The sequence below is a fragment of the Delphinapterus leucas genome, chromosome 13 (assembly GCF_059928025.1).
Source record: "Delphinapterus leucas isolate spDelLeu-1000000601 "Yukka" chromosome 13, BTC_Dleu_Yukka2, whole genome shotgun sequence".
NCBI lineage: Eukaryota > Metazoa > Chordata > Mammalia > Artiodactyla > Monodontidae > Delphinapterus > Delphinapterus leucas.
Window position 1 is genome coordinate 85,180,148 of NC_143141.1, and position 26,681 is coordinate 85,206,828.

General features: G+C 49.3%; 1 protein-coding gene across 1 annotated transcript; it reads right to left on the reverse strand.

Moving 5' to 3' along the window:
- Positions 1-1,881: 1,881 nt before the first annotated feature.
- Positions 1,882-26,568, reverse strand: TRIB2 (tribbles pseudokinase 2). Its single transcript, XM_022554147.3, has 3 exons — positions 24,921-26,568; positions 19,759-20,051; positions 1,882-2,940 (listed from the first exon to the last, which is right to left on the reverse strand). The coding sequence occupies exons 1-3, from the start codon at positions 25,188-25,190 to the stop codon at positions 2,472-2,474; spliced, it is 1,032 nt and encodes a 343-aa protein (XP_022409855.1). The 5' UTR covers positions 25,191-26,568; the 3' UTR covers positions 1,882-2,471.
- Positions 26,569-26,681: the final 113 nt, after the last annotated feature.

The following is a 26,681-nucleotide window of genomic DNA, read 5'->3' on the forward strand; positions in this document are numbered from 1 at the left end:
TTCTGGGAGCTGGGTGGTCTCCACCTTGGAGATTTCCAGTCTGGGGAATCATGTGGGATACTGCACTGAGTCCCAGGTAAGCCTTTCTACTCCAGAGCTATTATTACACTCGCCCTGAGAAACTCTGGGCTTTAAAATCTTAGAAAGAGTAACCAGCTTGGGGTTCAATGGACCTGGGGTTCATTCTTCACTCACCTAAAGGTGGTTTCACATCAGGCAAGTTATACAACTTTCTGGGCTGATTTCCTAATCTGTAATAGGAACATAATTCACACCTCTGAAAGTGTGAATTCAGTGAGATATTACATCTAATTTGGCCAGCATATGCCCAAACACGACAGAAAGGTAGTTTTGCTTTGTATAAATAATAATAGTGGTTCCCTCATAAAAAAGTGGCAACCTAAGAGAACAGATGAGTTCCTGGCTGTTGTGAGGTGGTCTCAAACCCCAAATAGCAGAAAATCATCATTTTCCAGACCCCAGGGGTTTAGTTAAATACGCACAAGTTTATTGATTGAAGAGATTAGGACAAAAACATGAAACCAAATACAGGACAAAGCACCAGAGGCCATAGATTCCCACCATGCATGTCACCAATCTTTCCTCCTACAGGGGACTTAAAAAATAAGGGAGAGGGAAGAAAAATAGGTCCTTCTTGACTCAGCCCCATCTTCAGAATGTAAAAAACCCTCTCTCCTTTTTATCTTCCATTACCAAAATAGAATCAAGAGCAAATCCATGGCCTCCTTGTCTCCCAACAATGAACGGATAAGCCGCCCTCCTGGGAACGTGAGGCCGGGATCCTGCTAAGTAGGAATAAAGCATCCAAGGTCTGAACATACATGCCACATACTATAATGAAGCACAGATTCAAGTAACATTTACATACTAGAGTCCACGTGTCACCTACCCAAAAACATGACCATTTCACAAAACGTATACAGGCAGTAAAATCCAAATAACTGAGGTACTGGAAACACAAATATTGATGCCCAAAGAGTTCTGTATCATACAGCAATAGAAAAGCCATAAAAAAAAAATTTTGCCACTCGAAATCAAATAAAGCTATCTAGAAAAGCCAAATAAAAGGTTATTTCAGGGACAGAAATACTCAGAGAAAAAAATATATATAAATGTTAACTACAGCATGTAACATGTTACCCAACTACAGCATGTAACATGTAAGCATGTAACAAGTTAACCCGTAATTGAAGTACTGGCTTAATACATCACAATGTGACATTTTCCTTAATAAATAGAAGAGTTCTTGAAAATACAAAGGTGCGTATGGGGATAGAGAGCTTGTTTTATTTATATCATCCCAGCTTTCAGCTTATTTTCCTTCCCGCTTGTCTCGACTGAGGTTTTTTGTCCTAACCAGAGGGGCTTCCAAGCCAAAAAAGATCATACTCCGTAAAGAAAACTCGATAGCTGCTCTGTATTTTATACGTGGGACAACCTGCTTCGTTTCACTAGTTGCCGATAAAACAAAGACAAAATGTTTAGTTGAGATCAGAGTGTTACAAGAGAGCTTCAGACTCCGAGAGCATCCAGGATCTCACACTAACACTATCATCTCAGGAAAGAGGCATGCCTGTAACGCAGCCCTCATCATTCAGCAAAAAAAAAAAAAAAAAAAGGAGTTGAACTTCTTTTCCTTTCGTCTTCCTTTTTTCTTTCTTTAAACTATGATAGCCGTAATGCATCTGGATGGAAGTTTGACTTCTAATAGCTTCCTGCCATAAACCAATTGACACAAAACAGAATAGTGGGTTAAAGGAGAGATTTTTTTTTCCCACTTCAGGGAGCAAAGTATTAACATGTCGTTTCCTGATCAGGATATTCAATGTTTATTTAGAAGAAATGAGTTGAAGAACGCAATTAAAAGACACAAAATGGATTTTTATTTTCTTTTAGTTTTAGCACCCAGGTTTCATGTCAGTCTGTGTGCACCGAATTTTTTTTAAACGAACCCCGTGAATTATCAGATAGGTGGTTGGCTTGTTTAAAAATGAAAAAAAAAAAAAAAAACCCTTGGCCAATGGTACCTTCCCTGAATCATGACAAGACGTTAAATGCTAACAGTGCGATGCCAAGATGTATGTTTGAGGCAGAGAGTTCTGATTCTATCAGGATCTGCAATTATTTTGGAACAAAATGGAAAGTGGGGTAGGCGGAAGCAGCCTAACTGACAGGGGTAGTCTCCGGGGGGGCTCCATTAGGCAAGAGAAGCCCCTGGGGGCTCCCGCCCATCCGACAGGACCCCAGAGGCCGCCCCCATCCCGCATCTCTGGTCCCCATGCTACATGTTCAGTCAGCTCCTTGACGGTTTTCCTTCTTTGAACCAAGAAGCCTGTGAGTGTCAGCGTCTTTCTTGCTACCAAACCAGGCGATACGTGTTCCCTGGAAGAAGTCCTCTCCACTGCCCTCTCTTGCTCCTGGTACCTGCTAAGTCACTGTGGGGCGTGAGCTCAGTTAAAGAAAGGGTCCAAGTTCTCTTCCATGTTGACATCCGGCACCAGCTGATCAGACACTTCCTTAGCACCATATCCTGAATTCGAGACGCTAAAATCTGTAGAAAACCAAGGATGGTCCAGAATTTCCTGCGAGGTCAGCCGCTCTGAGGGCTCCCGCCGCAGGATGCTTCGGATGAGGCACTTGGCCTTGGGCGACAGAGTCTCTGGAATGTTGAACTGGCCACGCCGGATCTTGCTGAAGAGGGAGCTGGGCTCAATGTCATGGAAAGGGTACCGCCCAACCAACATGGTGTAGAGCATCACTCCCAGGCTCCAAACATCAGCTGCCCTGCCCGAGTAGCTGCCACTGGTGTTCAGGATCTCTGGACTGACGTACGCTGGGCAGCCGTGCTTGTCGGAGAGGGAGTCATCATCTCCCCGCAGAATGTAGGCATCTTCCAGGCTTTCCAGCTTGACCCGAGTCCTGCAAGAGAGGAGGGAAAACATGAGCTCATAAGGGTGCTCTGAGACCCACGAATCCCATCATTACAGCTCATGTTTCCGATGACCATTCATTCATTGGCCCAGCCAAACGTTACCTAATGAGCACCTTCTACGTGCCAGACCCTACTCCAGGGCTGGGGACCCAGGAGGCAAAGACTCTGCGTGAAACTTATGATCTACTGGGGGACTGCAACCTTCAGCAAGTAAACAAACCACGAACAGCACTATTATCGCCCCATCTTAGTGACGAGGAAGAAAAAGATTAAGTCATACTCTCAAAGTCACACCTGGGTCATGATGGGGAGACACAAGATTTGAACTCAGATCCAACCAGCTGGGAAGCTCACAGAAGCTCTGTCCACAGCTTCTGGCAAACTTATGGCGAACACGATGCAACATAGGAGCAGGACTTTTCACTCAACGGCATTTTGGCTTCGCAACAGCCCTTTACTCGGACGTAAAGGATTTTATTACCCCATTTTACAGAAAAGAACATGGAAGCTCAGAGAGTTTGAGTAACTTGCCCAGAGCCTTCTAGTTGGGAAATAGAGAAAACTTGACCTCACATATTCCTAAGTCAACCTGAATGCTCCTTCCACTGCACCGAGCTGCCTCTCTTAGGACACAGGCAGAGCCAGGGAACATTCAGTCAGGAGTGCATCCCATTACCTAGTCCTTCCAAAGCCAGCATCCTCATCTTCTTTCCAAGATTTCCTGTTGAAGTTGCCTCCTGTCCTGCCCATCACACTCCTAGGGTCTGGTCCTTGACCTGGTACATATGTGACTCAGGTTAGATAGTCCACTTGCACCAGCACATATGTGATTCTGTCTCACATGGGTACATGGGTGTGTGTGTGAATCTTTCCCCCACCAGTTAAGGACCACTGAGCTCGCTGATGGATGCAGGACTCTCCTGGGTACGATGGGGAAGAACGGAGGTGGAGAAATCCTGCATTAAACTCTGAGTCCCTGGAACCGACCTCTCACCTTTATGCAGAAGGACTTGATATCATCACCGAGTACAAAATAAGTATGTGTTCAGTGCCCCCAAGCTCCTAGCCTAGCATCCCTTCCTTAGCCCAGGGGCCTCCCAAGAATTCCTGTGTCCCTGCCCTGCTGTTCTCTGAGTGGAAAGTTAGGCATTATTAACCTTTCAGTGCTTAAAACTGACACCCTCCTCTCACTCTCCTGGCCAGAACACCTCCACTGCCAAGTCCCTGTAAACTCAATTAATCCCATTCCCTCACACTGATGATGGTCTGCCACGAAGGGGACATGGGACGGGGAAGAGGGGCTAGAGTTAGGGGGTTGGGACCGCATGGATAGTGCCAACGAGGTCCTACAAGGTCAGTATCATTCCTATCAGTTGGTTCCTTCATCTCAAAAGGGCCCATCAAAGCATCTACCCTGCTGCCCTGAGGTGTCAGGAGGCTCAGATGAGCCGAGAGTAGGAAACTGCTCGGAGAAACCACAATAAGGCCTTATTCCTAAATCAGAGCCCGTGACTCAGGTCCATCCACTGTTACTTCTCTTTCTTTCTCCAACTGCAGGTCTTAGCCTTTCCAGGCAGTCACCACAGCTCCCCTAAGAGCCACTGAAGGGAGGCGAGGCTCAAGTTATTCCAAGGAGAACTGCTCGGAGCTCTCTAGAGCAAAAGGTCTGATGAAACCCTGGGCTGATTCTAAGATCCTATGTTTGGATTACAGGAGTTTCCAAGACCAAAGGGTGACTACTTCCTGGTCCTAATTTCCATCAATGAGCAAGAAACAGTTGTGGTCACTGGAAAAGGTGCTGGGCTAGGAGGTAGGAGAGCAGATTCCAGGCCATACTACGTCTCTTATCTGCTGTGTGGCTGTGGGTGAGTCATTAAACCTCTGTGTTCTCAGCCTTAAAGCAGAGTACTGAACAAGGCAGTCTTCTTTTTTTTTTTTAATTTTATTTTTTTATTGTGGTACAATATACATAAGATACAATTTACCATTTTAACCATTTTTAAGTGTACAGTTCAGTGGCATTAAGTACATGCACACAGTCGTGCATCCATCTGGACAAGACAGTCTTAAAGTCTCTGCCAGTTTTAACATTCTGGGCTTCTGTCATATATAGCAACACAACTTCTTTATCTGCTCACCCATATTCTATTATAATCTGGAGTGCACATGCCCTTCTCCTCCCCCTTTAGTGATGATCTGTAAAAATAGGAAGGGTCTAGATGTGCTAATCTGGAATTGAGTGGATTAGAAACAAATCTCTTCTTCCTTTTCCTTTTTCTAATCTAAGGTGGCAGGTGGAGCTGACTCACACCAGCCTCACCAGATGTTCAGAAATTGGAGGTGAGTCAGTGAAACCCACAGGGCAGAGGGGAAGGGCCGCAAACCACAGGCCGCAGTGGGTTCTCTCTGCAGCTTCCCCGTCCCCCCCTCACCAGCAGCAGCTCCTGCCCAGCTTTGGGACCAGCCAGGCTCCCTCACCTCCAGGTTCACCGTGTTGGCAGCAGAGCAGCTATGGGAAGAATTATTGCAGGGCAAATAACAATAATAAGCCGTCGCATCTGTGTGACGAGGGGCTATCGTCCGGTGGAATGAGACTTGGAACCAGAAGATTCGTGTTTGGAGCCAGGTGTGTCCGCCGAAACCCTCCGCCGCTGTCTCAGCTCGTCCAAGCGGGGACGACCATCTTCACCCACACGCCCCCCCACCCCCCCCCCCTTCCAGACCCTGCACCGGTCCTCACATACGCCGACCAAGCCCAGTCCTTCCTGGGGCCTCTGCACACGGTCCTCCCCACCCCACCCAGGCCCCTGCCCGGAATGCTCTTCTTCCAGATACATGCACCGCTCAGTGTTTTCAGGTCTCTGGTCAAATAAATGCACTTGATTAAAGAGACCTTGCCTGACCCTTCTATACAAAGTAGCGCCCCATCCCAGAATCCCGCATCCCCTCATCACCGCCGGGAATACTACGCACTTACACGTCCACGGTTCTGCATTGATACTCTGTATTATGATGCCAGTGGTCGCTTCAGGGTCCTCACCTCATTCCCCACCTCCAGGGGCTCCCGGGCAGGTGGCTAAGGTCACTTTGAACGTGGAGAAAACCACCTGTGTTCCCTGCGGTATCTCCGGCCCCTAGACTAGTAGCCGGCACACAGTAGACACTCAATCCCTCGATCAAAGAGTAAAAGGGACAGTCACGCTGCTGAGCCCCGGGAGCGCCCGGGCGCTCACCTTGAAAGGAACAACGGCCCCTGCTCCGGGTAAAGGAGTTACACCTTCCCAGGACTAAGTGGAGGCCAGGTGAAGGCTCTACGGGGGGCGGGCTTTGTAAATTACAACACCTCAGGTGCCTGGCAGGGTGAGGGCAGGAGGGAGATGTGGCGTCCAGGACCTTTCAGGGGACGGGCTTCCCCACCTCAAGCTCTTCGCTATAAGCCGATTTCTAAAGCCCTTTCTACATTCTTATCTCCTTCCGGGTCACACCCCTAGATTCCGACTTTCTCCTTCACCCCGTTAACCCCACCCCCTCCCTCCCATGGGCAGCAGGGACCCCACTTTCATCCTCACCAATCTTCCGGAATCCCCCTCCAGATCATGGACAAGGGCCTTCGAAAACGGTTAAGGTCTCCCTCTTGTCAATTAACCCCCTCCCCGAGTTCACCTCTCTTCCTCCCCAAACTCAAGACGAGTACTCAGGAGCTATGCAAATACCTAAGGAATCTGAGGGCGGTAAAAAAATTAATCAAAAAGCACTCCATGCGCCGCTGACCTCCGCTGCCCCTAAGCTGATCCGTCGGCCCCTGCCTCCTCCTCCCTTCAGAGGCCGAGCCTCCGGCTGGGAGCATCCGGATCTGTGGTCACAGGGCGTTCGGTGCGGCCGGTAGCGACACAGCCACACAGAAGCCAGGCCAGTTCCAAGTCTTGAGGTCAGAGGCCCGGGTTCAAATGCTGCCTCTGACAATTAGTAAGTGCCAGATATCAAACACCGTCTCTGCATTTAAGCATGAGTAGGTATCTACATATATTTTCTTTTTTAAGATGTATAAAATCAACTTTCAAGGCAAGAATTATTATTCCTTTACTGGGACACCGAGTCTAATAGAGAGGATAGGTCAGCTCATTTGTGGGGAAGACTAATTAGCGGCTGAGCGCTCGCCTTTCTCCCGGCGGGGAGCTGATGTCAGACCCGCGCCGCCGCAGCTCCGGGCGGAGGAACGCAACCCAGGCTGGCGGGGATGCGAAGCCGCCCCCTCACGAGGCGCAGCACGCATGCGCCCCAGGGTCAGGGAGCCGGCTTCTTCTGCGCAGGCGTGCAGGCGTCCCCCCCGGGGTGGGCTGAGAGAAGCCTAGAAAAGGACGGGGAGGAAATGCGGCGCCCCAGGCATTCTTCTGACCTTGCCTCTCTGGGAACATCCTGAACTTGTTTACATCACTCCCAGGCAAGGGTCGAGGCAAGAAGCCTGGATTACGTCTTTAAATAAGGACCTTCCGGGGTGCCCATAGGTCGCGGGCCCGAGCCCGGCTGGAGTTCCAGTTCCGGTCCCCACAGACGTGCCACACAACTGCAGGGCCCTTCAGAAGGTCTCTGGGGCTCAGCTTACCCCCGGGGATGGCGGGGGGGGGGGTCGCCCTCTCCTCTCAGGAGTGTTGCAGGGAGTGCCCGGCGGAGCGCCTGCGCCCGCCGGAGTGGGAGGAAATGAATGAACAGTCTTCCAGCTTCTGAGGGCTCCTGATCAGTCTGGGAATTAGGAATTTCCAGGCAGAGAAATCGATTTTCATAAAAATCAACGGGAGCATCAGATGGCCCTAGTCATTCAAATAAACTAGTCACGGGAGACACAGACAGGACAAGTCACGCCCATCATCTCGGTTTTTGTGAAGATTAAATGAAACAATGCAAGTACAGCATCTATCAAGGAGCATAGCATAGTAAGTCGGCAAAAAGTGGTGGAAACTAACTAACCTTCTTATTACGATAAGGAACCTACCTTCAGCCCCAAAGCCTAGAGGGGAAGACAGATGTACGAGCCTCAGGAAGATTGAAATGGACATGAATTCTGTGCCCCGGTACCTTCCTGGGCCCTTTGCACTTGTTTTTTTTGTTTTTTTTTTTTCCCCTTGCTTAGAATGTTCTTCCCCCAAATATGTGCCCAGCTCACTCCTGCTCACATTATTCAGTACTGACTAAGGTAATCAGGATGGGCTTCATGGAGGTGATGAGACCAGAGATGCTACGTGAAGAATAGAGACTCCTGAAAGTGACAAGGGAGGATGGTGGAGATTTGTGTGGCCAAAGAGCTGTAAATGACAGTGGTTATCTCCTGCAGCTTCTTGGAGGAGACAGCCCTGAGCCATGAGCCCCAGGCAGGGTTGATTTGGCCTGCAAGCTGCATCCCTGCGTGCATTCTGCAACCTGTCCCTGGCACAGGCGGGGAACAGCCTGCTTTGCTTTCAACCTCTGAATGAACAAGGCTTACACGGGGGCCGCCTGTGTCCCAGGCGCAGGCCCAGCCCAGTGCCAGGCCTCCTGTTCTCGGATCCTGAGCCAGGTGAGGAAGCCAGAACCAGCAGGATGCAGTTCCACTCCCCACCTGCACAGAGCATCCGCACCCGCCTTGAAAGCCCCGACCTGATGTCCTGCCCACTCTCAGCAGAGGCTTGAGTGGCTCCCTGTGGGTCACGAAATCGACCTCAGCCTCAGTTTCCCTTCTGTAAAATGAGAACCAATGGTACATGGCTTGAAAAGAGCTCTTCTAGCTTCAGATTTCCCGATTTTACCTTTCCTTTAACTCTTAAGCTATAGGGACTGCAACCCTTCCTCTATAACATCCTGATATTGATATAATAATTGTAGTAACAACAACAGGAAACCACGAATTAAACATCTATAAAATGCTGGGATTTTTTTCAGTCTACATTATCTTATTTCTCATGACAAAACTGAAAGGCAAATATTATATGTGCCACTTCCTAAAAAATAAGGAAAGTGAGGCACAGAGAATGAAATGTTTTAGGTCATACATAGAGTAACTGAAAGAACTGAGCTCTAATCCACGTCAGGAGGATTCTAATGCCAGTGTCCTCTCCAAAAGACACGCTGGCACCAACATCACAGATTTACTTGGTGTCCAAGACAGAGAAACTTCTTAAGGGAGACCCTGGGTTTATGGAGACAAACATGGCCCCGGGTTTATTCAGCACCAGAGCACCTACAAAACCATCACATACATGATCTAAGTGCTATAATTTATGAGGTGGATGGTGGTAGCTGGACCTGCCCGTTCACTAGATGAAGAAACTGGGGTACAGAAAGCAGATGTGACTTGTCCAAGGCCACCTGGAAAGTGAGTGACAGAGCCTGGATTTCCATGTTCAGTGCTTCTATCCAAAATAGAAAAAAGGTATACACACAAGCAAATCATCCTTTGCTTTTAAACCTCAAAACCCATCCTGGGCTCTCAGCAGGAAGAGATCAGGACAGGGTCAGCCAGGGAGGGGCCAGGCTGGGAGTTCAGCCAGACCAAGTGGGCTTGGCCTGGGCAGGAAGTCCGGAAGTCCCTGAAGGCCGTTCCGTGGGGTGGGTCCAAGCAGGCAAAGGGTCGAGGGAGAAAGGTCAGCCGCAGTCCGCCACAGCCGCTACTGCAAAGCCACCCTTGGCTGCCGAAGGGTCCCAGCTGGGGCTACTGCTGGGGGGCTCAAGGAAGACCTCTGAGCACCATGGGCTGCATTTTGCTAGCCTGGCAGCCACCACTGGGACTCCCCAGGTCGCTAAACTGCCCAATAAATCACTACTCCCTTGAGCCTCTGTTTCTTGTGTGTATAGATCTTTCCAGCAGTCACCTCTGAGAGCCACCGATGCGCCAGCTCCCGGAGATTCACTGAACAGACCTAGCACTTAGATCAAGCTGCTCACAAATTAGCAAGAGAGCAGCAGGTAAGCCAGTAAGGGAACCACTCGGGGGTGGAGGTGGGGAGGGGGAGAAGTCTAAGGGGAGGGGGACCTAGGGAGGGCTGGTAAGTTCTAGAAGGCAGTATATCCTCTGACTGCCCTACAACACCACCCCACAATCTGGGACGTGGTGGTTCCTGCACCGCTTTGATTCAGAGAAATCTGCAGCTTGGAAAGATGAAGTCACTTGCTGGGAAACAGCACAGTTGGGAGGAGAAACCCAAGCGGACTCAAGCACCCAGGTGTTTCCACGGCACCGGCCGCCCAGCCAGGATGTAAAAGCCTGTGTAGCTGGCATGCAGACGCATGTTCGCGTCCGACTCATTAGGGCCGTGGTGGGATTGGGGAAGCCATACCCCGACCCCCTCCCCATGCAGCCTGCCTGCCGTCGTCATAGGAACGGCCAGGACATCCAAGGGAGGAGACGCGGCTCGGACTCATGATACTCCATCCACCGCTCGCTCCCCTGCATTGAGACCTGGGTCCCCGAGGTTCCCCCGACCCCAGATCAGTCGACTGAGCCTCTCAGGAAAGCTTCCCAGGCAATCATCCCTGCTCCACGCTGGACAGCGCTGCCCAAAGGGGCCACCAGGCCAGTTTCTTCCAGGAAGAGGCAGGCACATCCTGAGGTGCTGTTTCGGTTGATTTGGGGCCCATAACATTCCTATCCATGCCCCACTGGTGGGGTGAGGGCAGGGCTCAGGCCAGTCCCTCCAGCCCCGCCACCCCCAGCAGTGCTGTGAGCGGCTGGTCCACACACTGGGCCGGACGGGGATGCTTCCCTTGGCAGGGTCCTAAACTGGGGCTTCCCCAGGTGGCCTGAGCAGAGACGGAACAAGTTCAGGGAGTCAGAAAACCGGGTTCTGCTCTCGGTCGTGTAACTAACATGTTATAGGACTTTGGGGAAGGACCTTCCCCTCCTGATTTCTTTAGCTGCAAAGATAAAAGGGCTGGATTTAAATCCCCCTCCCCCTCCCCCCCCACTGCCTGAGTCCTGGTTCAGCATCCTGAAGGGGATGCCCATCCACAGTCCATCCTCCACACACACTTCTGGAATCACAACGTGACCCCGCCCAGCCCTGACTAGAAAACAACTTCAATGGCTCCTCCTGAATTTCAGATCAAGTTCAAGGTCCCAGGCATGAAGCCAAGGCCCTAGACCTCTTCAGCCTCATCTCTGCCCCCACCCCGCCCCAGAGTACCCTTCCCCAGCAGTCCCTCCCCACCTACTCCTGGCACTTTCGGGACCCCTCCCCTTCCCTCCTCCATCACTCGGAACAGCCCTGTGAAGGAGCCCATCTCCTCCCTGACATAATCCTTCTCTACACCCCACTCCATTGTTGGAATATCCTCTTCCTGCTCGCAGACAGCTCTCTAACGCACACCCTTCCTCTCTGACATGGTGTTAAAAATAACCATTGCACTGTGTCTTCCATTAGGGGAGGACTCTGGTATTGAGTCTTGTATCCCCAATACCTAGCACAGCAAGTAGTGCATAACAGGTGCTCAATGAACGTTTGCAAGATAGTGTGATTCTCGTGTCTGTGAGATGCCCCCAGCTCTAACCTGCTGTCTAGAGCTCAGGGCATCTTGGCGTGACTGCTCAAGAACTGCAATGTCTAGAATCCAAAGAAATTTCAAATAGACTGGATTCTGTGCATGGTTTAGAGAAACTCCCACGAGGGCTGGGTAAAGGACGTTTAAAATGTGTTTCCATCCACTGTCTTCTTCCAGCAGTATGTTTAGGGGATTTTTTCTTATAATATTTAGGCCTCCAGGGTATATGGGGCTATTCATCCCCCCATTGAGTCAAATGTCATACATTCACCAGCACTTATAATGCTAAGTCCTGTGCTAGGCATGAGGGTCCAAATAATAAATGGACCACAGCTTATAGCTCTGCAGAGGAAACCAAACCCACTCCGCAAAGTGGAACAACAGGACGTATTAGGACTGCCCGTGGGGTTAGTTAACTGGTGGCCGAGTCTATGTCTGCCAAGACTGCTCAGAGAAAACCAAGTCCTGAGCTTTACTTAGACTCCAGCCGGCCAGGTCCTCGTGCTGTTCACTTGTCGCCTAACTGCGTACGAAAATTCCTTCTACGGGTTGAGCACAAGGGTGTATTTTACGTGGTATCTATTTCTGCAGCTAACGTGGCATTTGAGGGCCTAACCTTGGGAGCCAGGTCTCGTGGGTACAACCCCAGGTCTGTGCTGACTGGCTGTACGACCCTGAGCCTCAATTTCCTCATCTGTAAAATGGTGATAACCATAGCAGAACTCACTTATTGGGTTTAAATGGCTTAACTTAAGTATAGTAATTAATTCAGATGAAATTCATTTCAGTGTTGTGGTTAGAACAGGGCCTGGTACATGGTGGACCCTAGATATTATTTCACTAACATGTAAGTCCCGTGAGAGCGGGGCTTCTGTCTCATTCGGCACTGCGGTATCTCCAGCACCTAGAATAGTGCCAGGCATATACCACGTGCTCCATAAATATCTGTTGAACAAATAAATGAATCTACAGGTTGCTGGGGTATGAGGCTCACAGCCGTAGAGGACGACGGACAGCAGTCATGACAGGTATCTTTTTTTTTTTTTTAATTTAGTGCTGTTTTTATTAATCTCAAGTATTAGCTTAAACTTCAGTGTGACAGATTTGGGATTGAATTCTTGACAGGTATCTTTTTAAGTCCCTGCAGTGCACCAGGCTCTGTGCTGGATACCCTAAGTTTATTATCTCCAACCCATGTCAGAGAAGGCAGGCCAAGGTCAAATGGTCAAGTGCAGGAATCAAAAATCTCACTGCTGTGCCCTCTGCTCCATTTGCCTGAGGGGGTCCCAGTCGAGCCCATGAGCTAATTTATTAAGCCCCAATAGTAAAGAGCCCAGCCAGAAATCCTGCTGGGCTTTCCACTATTTAGCGTATTTCTAAGCACAGAACCTTGAGGAAGCCCTCCCCTCTAACTGTGACCTGAAGCCCTTCGTAAATAAAATGACACCCACTGCAGACATGGATAATGGTATCTTAGATAAATGTCGCTTTTGCATAAATCATTAAATCAAAATGGGAATGATTTGTTACTTGATGTGGAGCTCTGTAAACAGTTCTCTTGAAAAACGGTGTCTACGTGGGAGATCCTAAGTTTTAGTCATTCTGGGCTCCCAGCTGGGCCATGACCGAGACGACCATTAGATCAGTACATTCCCTGCCCCCCTCACTCTGTCATTAGAATCCAACCTGAGAGGCTCCTACTCAGTAAAAGGCATTTTCAGTCATTCAGTGCCCACCACGTTCCGGAACGGTGAGCATGAGACAGCCTCTGACCCCGAGGAGCTCCCAGGCCAGCAGGAGATGAGGACAGTCTGGAGATGCACACAGACAATAACAACAGAGCGGGAGACACGCTATGACGGAGGCAAGTGTGGGCGCTACCGGAGGGTGTCACCAACACATCCTGAGAAAAAGGATCTGGGGAGAGGAGCTTTCCCTAAGGATGGGCCTGATGTACATCAAAGTGGTCAACATGAAGAAGAGAATTCCAGGAGTTCTGGCTCCTTCAAAGCAAAAAGGCAAGGTGTTTCCCTAAAATCCAGTGAGCCTACAACTTAACATAAATCACTATTAATGAAAGAAAGCAGAGTCTGGTCTCCAGGGATCCAGTGCCTGCCCTCTGTACTTTGTTAGATACTGAGCCCCAAGAGAGGTGAGAAAAACCTGGAAGATCTAAAGGGAGGACCCATATAGATACTAACACCTGGGAAAGAGAGCACTGACCTGGGTTGGTGTGGGAGGGAAGAGGCCTTCACCCTGCAGGGAGGTGCAGGTCCTCTGGCGCCTGGGCAGAGGGCTTTTGTTCTACCGAAAACCCCAGGCCGCTGGGTTCCTCCGAAGAGTCCCCTGTGGCAGGCACAGCACTGATCGGCTTCCACAAAGCAGAGGAAATGAGACCCGTGACGTCAAGAGATAATGATCTCCAAACCAAAGAAGAAACATGTACAGAAGCCGTCTTCTCCTTCACATGGGGTATTTCTGGGCAAAGAAATGTCAACACTGAACTGTGGTTGGGGGCAGGGAGCTGGGGTGAGGGGTGGCAAGGGAAGGAGAAATCCAGCTGGCAAACGGGGACTGCTGTAGGCACAAGCCCTGCCCCTGGAGCTTTCTTCAGGTGGCCCCGCTGCAGCCCCAGGATGCACCAGCTTAAAGGGCTCTTTACGTCCTGAGTCAGCAGACTGGCCCCGTGTCACCCAGAGGGCCAGACAGCACGTGCAGAAGAGGCCAAGGACAGCAGAGGGATCTCGTGCTGACGGCCAGCTGTGCACCCAGCATCAGGTTCACTGCTGTTAATTCACTTAATTTCAGGAGCAAAGTCCTCTCGTTATGACGAGGCAATGGGGCAGAAGAGGTGAAGTAACTTGTCAAAGTTAAGGTGATGAATAAGTGCAAGAGGAGAGATTGGAATCCAGACAGCAACTCACTTTCCACGGGCATAACTGGCCTTGTCCCTTAGAGGCTGGGATTGAACCATGGGCCTCAAGGAGCAGACTGACCAAGCAGATCCCTCTAATCCCAGAGCAGGGCGAGAGGGGCGGGAGGACGCCGGCACACCCTCTGGGAATTTGAGCACTGCTCTTCCTCAGGTTCAGGGCCCCAACCAACAGGGGGCCCCTCCTACACACACAGACCATCTCAGATTTTACGACAGGAACTGGGGATGCCAAGGGTGTGTCCAGGGCGAGTTCAACCAAGATAGGGGTTTAACTTCCTCAAAACACAAACAAAATGACTGAGGCTCTGCCCTGCAGAAGCATCTCGGCAGGGAGGAGAGGCAGCAGCACAGGGGCAGAAGCACAGTGGCCGGTCCAGGCCTGTTGGGGCAGGATCCCTCGCTCCCTGCCTGTGTTTCTGTCCACCTTGCCTTTGGTACATCTCGTCAACCTTCTAGCCCTTATGAGCATCAGGTTCCACACCACATGTACTTGACCTGTCAGGCGCCCTCATAATACGGATCCAGTGATTATAATTAAAGAAAAGAAAGAGGAGGAAGTGGCTTAAATCTGAACCCTTCCGTCACAAGGGCTCCACCTTCATGGAAATGGTTACTGCATTCTCCATTCTCTGGGAACTGCTCCCCCATAACGGTACCATTTTATCAATGACTCTAGGAGCAGTTGTTGATTAGTAAGTGCCTGCCCTGCCCTGTGAGTCACAGAATCATCTCACTGAACTCTCACAACCACCCTACAGAGATGCAATTATTATTTCTGCTTTGAGGAAAGAAAGCACAGCTCAGAAGCATGAAATGACTTAATCAGGTAGCTAATAAGTGGTAGAGCCAGAATTTGAATCTAGCTCAAATAAAACAATAAATAAAATAAAAATAAACAAATAAAACAGGAGCAGAAGAATCTGAGGTGCTGCTGATTCAACACAGAAGCAGAAGGCACCCTAGCGTCAGGGTTAATAGAACATTGGGTGTCATTTGTATATGATGTCTGCAAAGCCACTTGTGGGAAACTGGACTTGCGGTGATGACAGTGCCATTAAGAATGTTCCCATGGATGGCCATGGACTCAAGAGTTACAGATGGTTCAGAATGGAAAATCTGTGCATAAGAAGTCAGCCCAGAGGCAGGTCTCTTTCTGAACCACGTGGGGCACAGTCAATATCACTACGTAATGCTTTCACCTTCTATCACTTTCAAGATCATCAAGGAACAAGAAGCACATCCTTGAGAGAGAGAAGACAGATGCAAAAGAGGGGCTTCCCTGGTGGCACAGTGGTTAAGAATCCGCCTGCCAATGCAGGGGACATGGGTTCGAGCCCTGGTCCAGGAAGATCCCACATGCCGTGGAGCAACTAAGCCTGTGCGCCACAACTACTGAGCCTGAGCTCTAGAGCCCTCGAGCCACAACTACTGAGCCTGCAAGCCACAACTACTGAGCCCGCGTGCCACACTGCTGAAGCCTGTGCGCCTAGAGCCTGTGCTCTGCACCAAGAGAAGCCACAGCAATGAGAAGCCCGCGCACCGCAACGAAGAGTAGCCCCCGCTCACCGCAACTAGAGAAAGCCCGCACGCAGCAACAAAGACCCAACGCAGCCAAAAATAAATAAATAAATAAATAAATTAAAAAAAAATAGAGTGCAAAAGAAGTGTCTGGTGATTTGAAGTTTAATAAAGCAGTGCTTCCTAATGTCTCTTCTATGCCCCGCCCCCCATCATAGGACCAATGCATTAAGGATCAGAGAACAGACACAGACGCCGTCGCCTAACTTTTCAAAAGTCTTTCAAATTCAACCCATTGTTTCTAACTCTTCGATGCTGTCAAGAGAGGAAGAAGCTTTAGTCCTATTGAAATACCTATGGATTAGGTCCTCTTGATTAGGACCAAAAGTGAAGGCTGCCAGCAACATGGCCCCCAAGAGATCCCAGGGCCCCTGAGTCCTGTTCTTCTCAGGAAATACAGGCGAGGTTGCCACACAGCCACCGTGCAGACCAACAAAGAGACTCTACCATGAAACTCGGTGGCCCCTGGGAACTAGAATATGCTGAGTGACAAAACCCGTCTCACAGTCCCAAGTCGAGAGGTTAAAAACCAAAGAAGATGAAAGAAGGCCACTAAGCATTATTCATCTTTTACAAAAAGTTGATGGTTGGGTGAAAATTAAAAAGGTCCTGTCAGCTACTGATGAAAACATTTAGAATGTCCTTGAAAAGGAAAGCAGCAACCTTCTCAGAGCTGCCCAGACAGAGATACATGTCGTGTTCAGCACCGCAAGTTCGTTGGTACCTCAGAATGGTTCGGGGCAGAAAAAGAGCTCTGGAAGGAAAAGATAGGATTTCTAGGCTAGCTCCATCATCGGACTGGTTGTGAGACCTTGAGCAAGGTCACCTAGCTCCTGTGCGGCCCAGGTGCCTCGCCTGTGGCATGGGGAGTTCTCCTTCCCCCCCGATGGTCCTTCGGGAGGCCGGGCTGCTCGGGCTCAGGTGCTCAGACATGCTGCAAACAGATGAAGACCAGCTTCCTGCCTGTCACTTAGGTTGTCTTTTTCAGAAGGAAAATGCTCTTTGGAGTTAAAAAGGATTGAGCTTTGACACGCCTGCTCCAGTGGTGTCCTGGTTTCACATTCACATGAGATGCCTCTTTCTAGTTCTTTCTAGAAAGGGTCTGCTCTTCTGCATAAGTCAAACATAACTCCAGACTGAGCATCAGAGCCCCACAGTTCTCGTGTTGGAAGCGTCTTACGCATGGGTATTTCTTCTCCAGCCCCTGCGACATCAAAGACCCTGGCTTTGCCACAATGCACTGATCGGCAGTCTTACACGTCTTCCCATAAAGGACAAGCAGGCCTGGGGGAGAGTCCCTGCACCAGCAAATGTGAGGTCGGACTCAGCCCTTATCTGCTTCCAGACGGCTGTGGGCTCTGGGGTGAGCACCCTCACCTCTGGGGCTCTGCTTCTTGGTGGCAAAACAAAAGGGCTGAAGCATGGAACCTCTAGCGTCTGCTTCTGCTCCCATGTCCTGTGACCTGGGAACATCCAGCCTACTCTGACTCACTTCACAAATCTGTGTCTACCACGGCTGTGCTAAGCCTGGATGCGTCACCCACCCCATGTCCTTGCTGATGCCTGAAATTCCTCTCTAAAGAGACAGAATCAAAGATGATGTTTAAAAATGCAGATCCCCACGAGAGAGAGCATTGATTGTCCTGACTCCTGGTGGCGGCCAAATGAATTTCTTGAGAGCTGACTTAACAGAGATAATATGTCCTTATTTCTGCTCTTTCATGTCTGTAACTTTGAGACTTTACCATGCTACACTTCGGAGCCCTCATCTACCCAATGGACATGTTAATACTCACCTCTCCAATTTGCAGAGAGAATTAAGTGTGTTAAATGATAACCTTATGGTAGGAGCTTATAGAGATCACCAAATATTACCTCTTATTTTTGTAGTTAGAGTTATTAGATCTTCAAGGATGGTGGAACACTGAAGGGCAAAGAGGATACCTCTCTGTCAGTATTCTGCTGGGGTCAGATGTATATTTATCTTTCCATGTGAGAATATTCAAAGCAGCACACGCCTGAGTGTTGGAACTCGGGAAGACCTTAGAGCCAGTAGAACTGAGCCAGGACAATAAAAGGATGAGGAACTTGAGGCCAAGGGGAAGGGACCAATATAAGGTCACAGAGTGGAGTAAAGGCAAAAACAGGATAAGAACCTGGGTCTGCAGGCTCCAAGGGCAGACACACCTGAGCTGAAAGAAAAGTAACCATCGCCCCACACTCTAGATTTTCAAATAGTGCCCCCGACCTTCTTTAGTTTGTTAATAAAGGTAAATGCCATCCACTGTCAGAGACCGGGATATTGGCCACCACGGATTCCTATGATACTCCTTTATGGGTAAAAATATGGAACAATAATCAACTTCTGTGGGTCCAGGAAATCCAGGGGCCCTCTGCACTTTGTATACTCAGCTGGATTATAAAAGTTCATGAAATTATTCCATTTGGGTTAAGTAACCACAGGCCCTTTGACCTGTGCTAATCCCCAAATGCTTCCCAGACATTTACTGCCCGATTAGCTCAAACCATGAAGATGGAAAAACCAAAGCACACACCACGTGGTCTCTCTCATTTGGATGCCATGAGACTTCTACAAGCAATCATCTAAATACACCACAGGCCACTGGGATCGATGGCCAGCTAAATGGAAGATGGAAAGGTCTGATAGTAAATCTATTCCAGACGGATAAAAGGTAGCCCCGAAATGTTCGCTGAGTGAATGAATGAATGATGTGCACTAGCCTTGTATTCAGATGGTCCTTAACAGCTTTGTGACAATGGAAACTTCACTTCACTAAACACTGCTAACGGGAGCTGAGGATGCCCAAGGCAGTCCGGAGAATTCCATGACATCATGTATGCAGAGCCCCTGGAATAATCCTTGGAATAGTCAGCAATGGACATAAATTAGCTGCTTCCACTCCTCTAAAAAAGCATATTATTAAAAAGAAAAAAAGTAACTTGAGTTTTTACAATCAAAGTCAGCTGGAGGAGAAAGCAGGGCCCCAGTGGGATCTGCTAAATAGAATGTAATGAGTTAATGGAAGAACCATGAATGAAGCCCAGATGCCTAGCATCCTGTCCGGCCGTCTCCTAAAATAACCGAGACCTTCACATTGCCAGGCATGTGCACAGGCAGGTTCCTCACCTGCAACATTGGTCCTTCCCACATTGCCTACAATATATTCATCTTTCAAAATCACCTCTCCTATAAAAACTTTCTTGACTCTCCAATTCCTAGTTAGAACTGACATCCCAGCCCTCCGTTCCCATCTGACCCAGTACATAAGTGTATGTAGGGTCTGTAACATTTCCTTTATAGGTCATTGACTAGCTAATGCAACTTGATAGTCACAGTACTGAGACTTGTAATTCATACTGAGGAACAGACTTAGGAAATACCTGTTGAATGAGTGACGAATGAATGACAAAACAACTGATCCCAGACGTGGAGCTTTCCGAAGGCAAGCTTTTCAAAATCTTGCCTTATTCACACTGAAAATGCCACACAGGCTGGCAGCCACCTTCAGAGTTCAAGACACCAAGACAAAAATAACTACTGGGTCACAGAATAATCTGGCACTTGTGAACATCTGATAACATCTCTTAGAGGAGCGGCAATTTGCTTTCTAAGGGCACTTCAAACACTGCGATACCCGCCTCCCTTTGTCTTTCCACGCTCCCTCCTCCTCTCCTGGACGGCAGGCAGCAAAACACAACGTCCACTCCAACCTCTCTGAGCAGCCTGCTATAGTACACGGGCCTGGACAGGAACGAGACTCACCTTTCTTCGTCCTTAAAGATAAATTTCCGCAGCTTGAGGTCGCGCAGCACCAGCCCCCCGTCGTGGCAGTGGGCCACCGCTGAGGCGATCTGGTAGAACAGCCTGGCCGCTTCCTCCTCCTTCAGCTTCTTGCAGGTGCGAACGAAGGAATGCATGTCCCCATAGCTGCGCTCAAAGAACACATAAGCTTTCGTCTCCCCCAGGATGATTTCGGTGATTTGGTTGATGTTGCTGTGGGCAGACAGGCAAAAGCAGGGGGCCAGGGACTCCTGGTAGCTGCTGATATCAAACACCTACGGCAGGATGAACAAAAAGACCAAGAGTCAGAGTACAACCAAATCCTGTACCACCGAGCCACAGAATGTGGATGCCTCCCATAGACGTGGGCCAAACTTGGACCCAGACCACACTGGCCTTGCCTACCAGCTGTGTGGCATTGAATAACTCGCTTGACCTCTCTGAGCCTCCGAGTCCTCATGTGCAAAAGGGCAAGTGATTGACTCACCGTGTCGGGAGGATTATATGAGAAAACGAAGGTCAGAATGCTCAGCCAGATGTAATACAATACACAAGTTGTGTATCACAAGTTGTGTACTGTATTACACAAACGGTATACACAATGACGCAAAACAAATCACAAATAAGTTTATGATTTTTTTCTCTCTATCCCAATCCCCTGTGTTTATAGAAAAATTAAGGCAAAATTTGAAAGTGACCCATCCCAAGCTGCACAGATAACACCTTATTTACCTTCAAAAAAAAGTACACCGACACTACACAGCTACAGCAACTGTATACAACGTATTTTGTGCTGCATAATTGGGTTGTATAGCAGTATACAACATAACAGCAATTAATAGGTTAAATGCGTAGACTGAAGGTTACCTAATTCAATACCTTCATTTCGCAGATGTGGAAATTGAGGCTCAGATAACAAGTCAAATCAAGCCCCCAGTGGCAGAGCCAGGAAAGGACGCAATCCTTCTTATTAAGAAAGCAGACACGCTCCTTTCTCTCTTCCCTCCACAGATATCTAGCTCAATGAATCAGTTATGCAATGATTTTCTATGAATCAGAATAAGCCTGTGAAATGCCACCTCATTGTGGGGTTATTTAGAAAGAAAATCCATCCTCAGTACCTTTTGGAGACAGATCTAAGAGGAATTAACACTACAGAGATTTTTCTGAGGTTACAAGAAAACGCCTTCATTCACTTCAAGAGCTCCACTAAATCAGGGATACAAATCTCTGGGTTTGGAATGTGGCTTTCCTGCCCGCCTGGGAATGTGAGTATGCTGAGTCTATCTGGTGCAGCAGAAGTGAGGTGCAGGCTCGACGGTCCCTTGCTAGGAAGCATGGGAGGCCAGGATTGCTCTTACAATGCACTGAATGTTATCGGTTCACCATCGCTTAGCTTCTTAAATTTCTTTTTCATTAGTTAGAACATACTCTCCTTGATCATCATTTTGCAGTGTGTGTGGGAAACGCTGGCCTAGAAATAATCAAATTTGAGAATCTAATCCTGGCTTGGCCACCGATAACCTGCACGAGGTGGATAAAGCACTCAGAATCACTGGGCCTCCCTCCTCTTCAGAAGCCGAAGACATTGATTTAGAACATGGTTGACCTTTTTTGGGTCCAGATCCCACCTGAGAATCTGATAAGAGCTCTGTCCCCTCTTAGCTGACAATGACCACTCAAAAGCATGTATAATACTGGATTTATCTTAAGGGGATTCACGGGCTTTCCAAAACCCAGCCAGGGACACAGGCTGCTACTTAAGAATCCATGAGTTAAGTCTCTCTTAGCTGCAAAAAACAAAACCCAAAAATCTGTGAGTCAAACCGGCCTCCTAAGAACCTCGGGAGGGCTGGTGCGAACCCCGGCGAGGAAGCAAAGTAACGTTGTGAATGAACCATAATAAGGCATCTCAGGAAAGTGGCACAGCTGCTGCCACTATAACCTAGAATTTAAGAATGGATACTTCAGTGTCTCCAGAGACCACAAATCACACCCTGATACTGTCAAATGATGACCTGCGAGCGGTGACCTCAGAGGTCCGTTCAATTAGGAATCTGAAATGCTTGAGTCAACTTTAACACCCAGACTGCAGGCAGCAGAAACCCAGGAAAGCCTCAAAAATTTCCCGGAGAGCAATAAAGGCTTTGCAGTGGCTAATGTAAACACTGTGTTATATAAGGAGGATGCTGGGATCTGAAGAGCCAGGCTTCAGGCTGTGTCACCAGTACTCATGGAGTTATGATTATTTATAACATACTTCCTGCTTCGAGCTGCAGTTTTAAAAAATAAAAGGAGTTTTTTTTTTTTTTTTTTTTTTTTGCTCAGTACCTTTAGTCTATTATCCTGTCCTGCTGCTGAAAAACTGGATGGACATTAAAATTAAAAAAAAAATCAAACAATTCATGGCAGCTTCAAAATGCAGCCATACCCTTTGTAGAACAGACTAAATTAAATTCCAAGATGGTGGACAGAGTATGAAAAATAAAGCAAGCACTTATGTTTTCCCAAATGGGTAGGAACCAAACTTTTATTAGTAGCTATAACAGGCATTTATGGGCTTGGATTGGTATTTAAACCATCACCTTCAAGTGTAAAATCAAGCCATAAGCCTGGTTGCCAGCTTCTTTTAAATGTTTAATTTGGAGCCTTAGTTATATAATGTGACAGTTCAGATAAGGCAGAGATTAGGCCATCATTCACAGTTTTTGCAAAAAAAAAAGTGCCCGTTTTGTCAAGATAGTAATTATGTCAATCTGCACAGTAGCTACAAGCATTTCCATGAAAACAGTAAGCTAAGAACCCCCTAAAGTCCCATTCCTTCGTCTGCCTAGCTTAAAGTAGGCACAGGGAGACAATAAACAGGCATGATTATTTTGGTTAAATGACCCTCCAGTCTCTCTCTCCCAAATTATGTCCTACAGAATTCTATAGAGTTCTCTGTAAGTGGCATTTTACATTGGATCTGTTTTTGCAAAGACTTTTTTTCTTGGGTCAACACAGAGCTAGGAGAAACGAACTCTATATTCTAAGATGTCAAAAGGAACTGGAATTCAGTGTGTAGATTTCAGTGAGCCTTGCAGTAAGCCAAGAGTCCAAGGTGCATACGTGAGAGTAGTTCATAGAAGCCTTATAAAACCACTTGGAGCTTCCTAGGTTATATACAACTATGCTTGCATAAGAAGTCACCCACATCACCTCTGGTAAAAAGGCAGGCAAACAGAAGCTGCTGTGTCTTAAAGGGATGACCTCTGTCAAGCAGAACAATGATACTGCACTTAAATCCACTTGCAGCCGCACAGTAATTGGTGAGGGGCTGATTCAGTCTTTGCAAGAACTGAACCAGCCGATTAAGTACAGTTTCAGGCCAGAGAGCAAGTCTACGAATGACACTATAAGGTCAGCCCAAAGTGAAATATGTCTTGAAAAATCTGAAGGGAGAAAGAAACAGCAGGAGCCAGAGTCACCTCTGCCTTTAAACAAAGAAATAGCGGGCAAGATGCTTCTGCAGAATTTGGCGGCAGAGTCCCTTGACTTAAACGCGTCTCCAGCCTTTGAAAAATATTAAAATGCTCTACCGAAGTTTAGCAAAAGGAGTGAAAACACTCACTGCTGGGTGATTGTGCATATTTCATACGAGAGTGGCAGCTCTGTGGAATTCATTCATTTCAAAGGATGACTACCCCATTGTACAACGTTGTAGGTCTTCTGAGAATTCAATCCAGCTCTGAATAGCCTACTGAATTTTGGTTAACCGGGAATAGCTGCTCTGAGTCTCAATAGCTTGGAGAAGGTGCAAAATACCAAATGCTCAGTACAAGCAGAGAGAAATATTTAAAGAGTCTCTGATTTTCCCCAGCGGTCTGAACTGAGCAATTGCAAAACAGACTGGAGACCCTTCACAAAACCCATGTTTCACAATGAAATACTCCAGTCCCCTATGAAAGAAAGCAAGTTCACAAAGCAGCCTGTGGTTGATGGTAAAAGTGTGATACATTATTTGCAGCACAGCTGTGCCGAGTGCCCATTTCAAAGACCTCAGGGGTCTCCACTCCTTACTACCTCCTTACCTCCCTCCCCCCAAAAAACAACAGTGAGCCAATCTAAAATTAAGCAACAGTGAATTCTTGATCTATGTCCAATTCCTGGGTAGCCTGCTCTACCGTCTTCATTTTTTGTTTGTTTTTTTTGCAACTAGTCTCCGGCTCATCCCCTTGTCTGGAGCCCTGTGGGCGCACACAAAGACACACAGACACACTGAACACAGACGCCAACCAGTTCAGGGTCAAAGACGAAAAGGAAAGGAAAGTGCCCATCTCTGCATTAGCACTGTGAATCCCCGAGGCTCCAAATGCTGGCCTCTAAACCATACAGGCAACGGTGTGTGCTGAGGGGTGGAGTAGCAGGGTCGAGGGGGCTCCGGCTCGGAGAGCTGGAGACGAGAAGGAACGGAGACAAGAGGAAAAGACCCAAAGGATTCACAATTTCCTGCACCCAAAGGTGCGCTGGCGGCTTTGATTTCCACCCCCAACCCTCCTTTCAAGGCTCCTGGCAGAAGCAAGCTCTTTGTGAATTCCTTCCCCGCGCTGGGCCCCTGGGCTCAGCCAGAGGGGACACCTTTGTGTGTCTCTTTGAAGGGGCACCTACGGAACAAAGGTTCAACACCTGCACGCTGCTGAGAACAATGGCTGCGAAAGGAACCAAGTCATCAGCGCCTTAAAATTAGCGGGGGATTCCCTCCTGGGTGTTGGAAAGGGGAGGGGGCTGGACCCAGGGAGCAATCCCCGGGCAGCGGGACCCGGCGTCGCGCGGAGGAGCTCCACGAGCCCTTGGGAGCACGCGTGGCCGTGGCCCCCGCGCAGTCCCGCCGCCCTCCCCGCCGCGGGCTCTCCCCAAAACGCCCCCGCCGCAGTCCGCCGCATTGCCCGCAACGCTCTAAAAACTTCGCAACTAGTCGAACAGGAACAAATAAATACATAACCCCATTTAACGAGACCACGGATAATTATCCCGCGAATCTCCCTCCCCCCCCGGACTGCAGGGCTCGGCAACCTTCCGCCCCCTCCGGCCCCCTCCAAAAGGCCGGGGGGGATCTTCTTAAAAGACAAAAAAAAAAAAGCAAAAGCAAACCCCGGGCTTTTTACCTTGCACACCAGCTCCTCTCCACTGTGCAGATGCACGGCACGAAAAACGTGGTCTCCCTCCAGAGGTTCTAACAATAAGTATTTCCCGATGCAAGAAACGCAATGCGACAAGTTCGGAGTCTCAGGCGGGCTCGGGGAGCCAAGGTTCGGGCTGAAACTCTGGCTGGGTTCGGCGGACCTTATAGACGACAACTCTTCGAAATCCTGGGTTTTGTTCCGCGATCTCCCATATCTTGCTATTGTGATGGGGGTAGACCTGTGTATGTTCATGAGTGTGGGGATCGCACTCGACAAACAAAAAAACCCGCTGGAGAGACGAGTCGCTGGCGAGTGCGTCTGCAGGCGCCTCGGTGCCACGGATTTTAAAAGGGAACGAGAGGGGAGGGGGCGGGAAGGGGGCTACGTGGAGAAAGAGTTAGAAGCCCCCAAATGGGCGCCGCCGGGCACCTTGTCTGCTCCGAGCCCGGCTCCCGGGGGTCCTCGGTCGGCAGCAACTCGGGTCCTTTTGTTACCCCAAAGCCGCCAGCGATTTGCAGAATCTTCGCACTTTTAGTTTCTCTCTCTCTTTCTCTTCTTCCAGAGTGGATCTAGACGAGTAACCAGGTTGCTAAGGTGGGGAGCTGCAGCGCCGGGTCTCCCGAAGCGATCCCCACGCAGGCTTCCGAACCGCAGACGGGGCGGAGGAGCCCGGCTGTAGTTTGTGCAATCTTCGGGGAGCGCACGGCCGCTGCTTGGTCTCAGCGCGTTAGAAACCAAACAAAAAGAAAAAGGAAATAAGCACGGGTACCGGCTCGCGCCGCACCGCAGACAGAATCCGCGCTGCACCCCCTTTTTTGGTGGAAAGGGTGGGGGGCGTGGAAGGGGGGGTGCCGGAGAGGGTAGTTACCTACGTTTTAACTGTAGATGGCGTCTGAGGCTTTTCCAAGACCGCAAGAGCTCTCCAAAATTTAAACAAACAGACAAAAAAAATAGCAAGGGAGCATTTAACTTAGAGCGGTCAGCGCTGCCAACAAAAGATTGCAAAAGCTGGGCACAGAGTTGTGGTCCGGGCACAGGTACCACGGCAAAGCCCAGGGCTTGGCCCGCCGGGCGGAGGTCAGCACCGGCTCATGCTGTCGCCGCTCCCTCGCGCTCCAGATCGTCCTCCGAATAAAGCGAGAAGTGCGGGCAGGGACAAGGGTAGATCAATGGTCTCCGAGCTTCCGGGGGTCCTCCCGGCCCTGGAAGGGGATGCACCCCCAGCCCAGTCAACCCGCGCTGTTCCTTTCTCGTTCGGTAACTGGATCTCGCCTTGGAATAATTTGCAACCACTCCGTCTCCCCTTACCCTCAACCCAAATTGCCTGGCGGGGTTTGTTTTGGAGAAAATTGACGGCTTTTCTTCTTCTTTTATTTTGTTCTTCCCCCAACCGGAGGTAAGAGGAATGTGTACTTAAAATTGAAGGGGACGGCCGACGGTGCCCGAGGCCAATCCCCGAGCTCAGCACGCCCGCATCTCTCTGCGAGGCGGTATTAATAGTTACTTACGTGGCCGGGGATCTCGGAGCGAGCGGGGCCGTGTGTGCGCGTGTGTGCGCGCGCGCGCCTAGCTCGCGCTCAGTCTCCCCATTCAATGTCACCGACACATTTCTACGGCGCCTCCGCCCCCCCCAGCGGCACCGGCGACTGGCTCAGCCCAGAGCAGGCCCCGCCCCTCCCCCGCCCGGGCCGCCCTCATTGAGCCGGGTGCCCATCAATCAGCCTCGCCTCTGCCAGTCCCGGG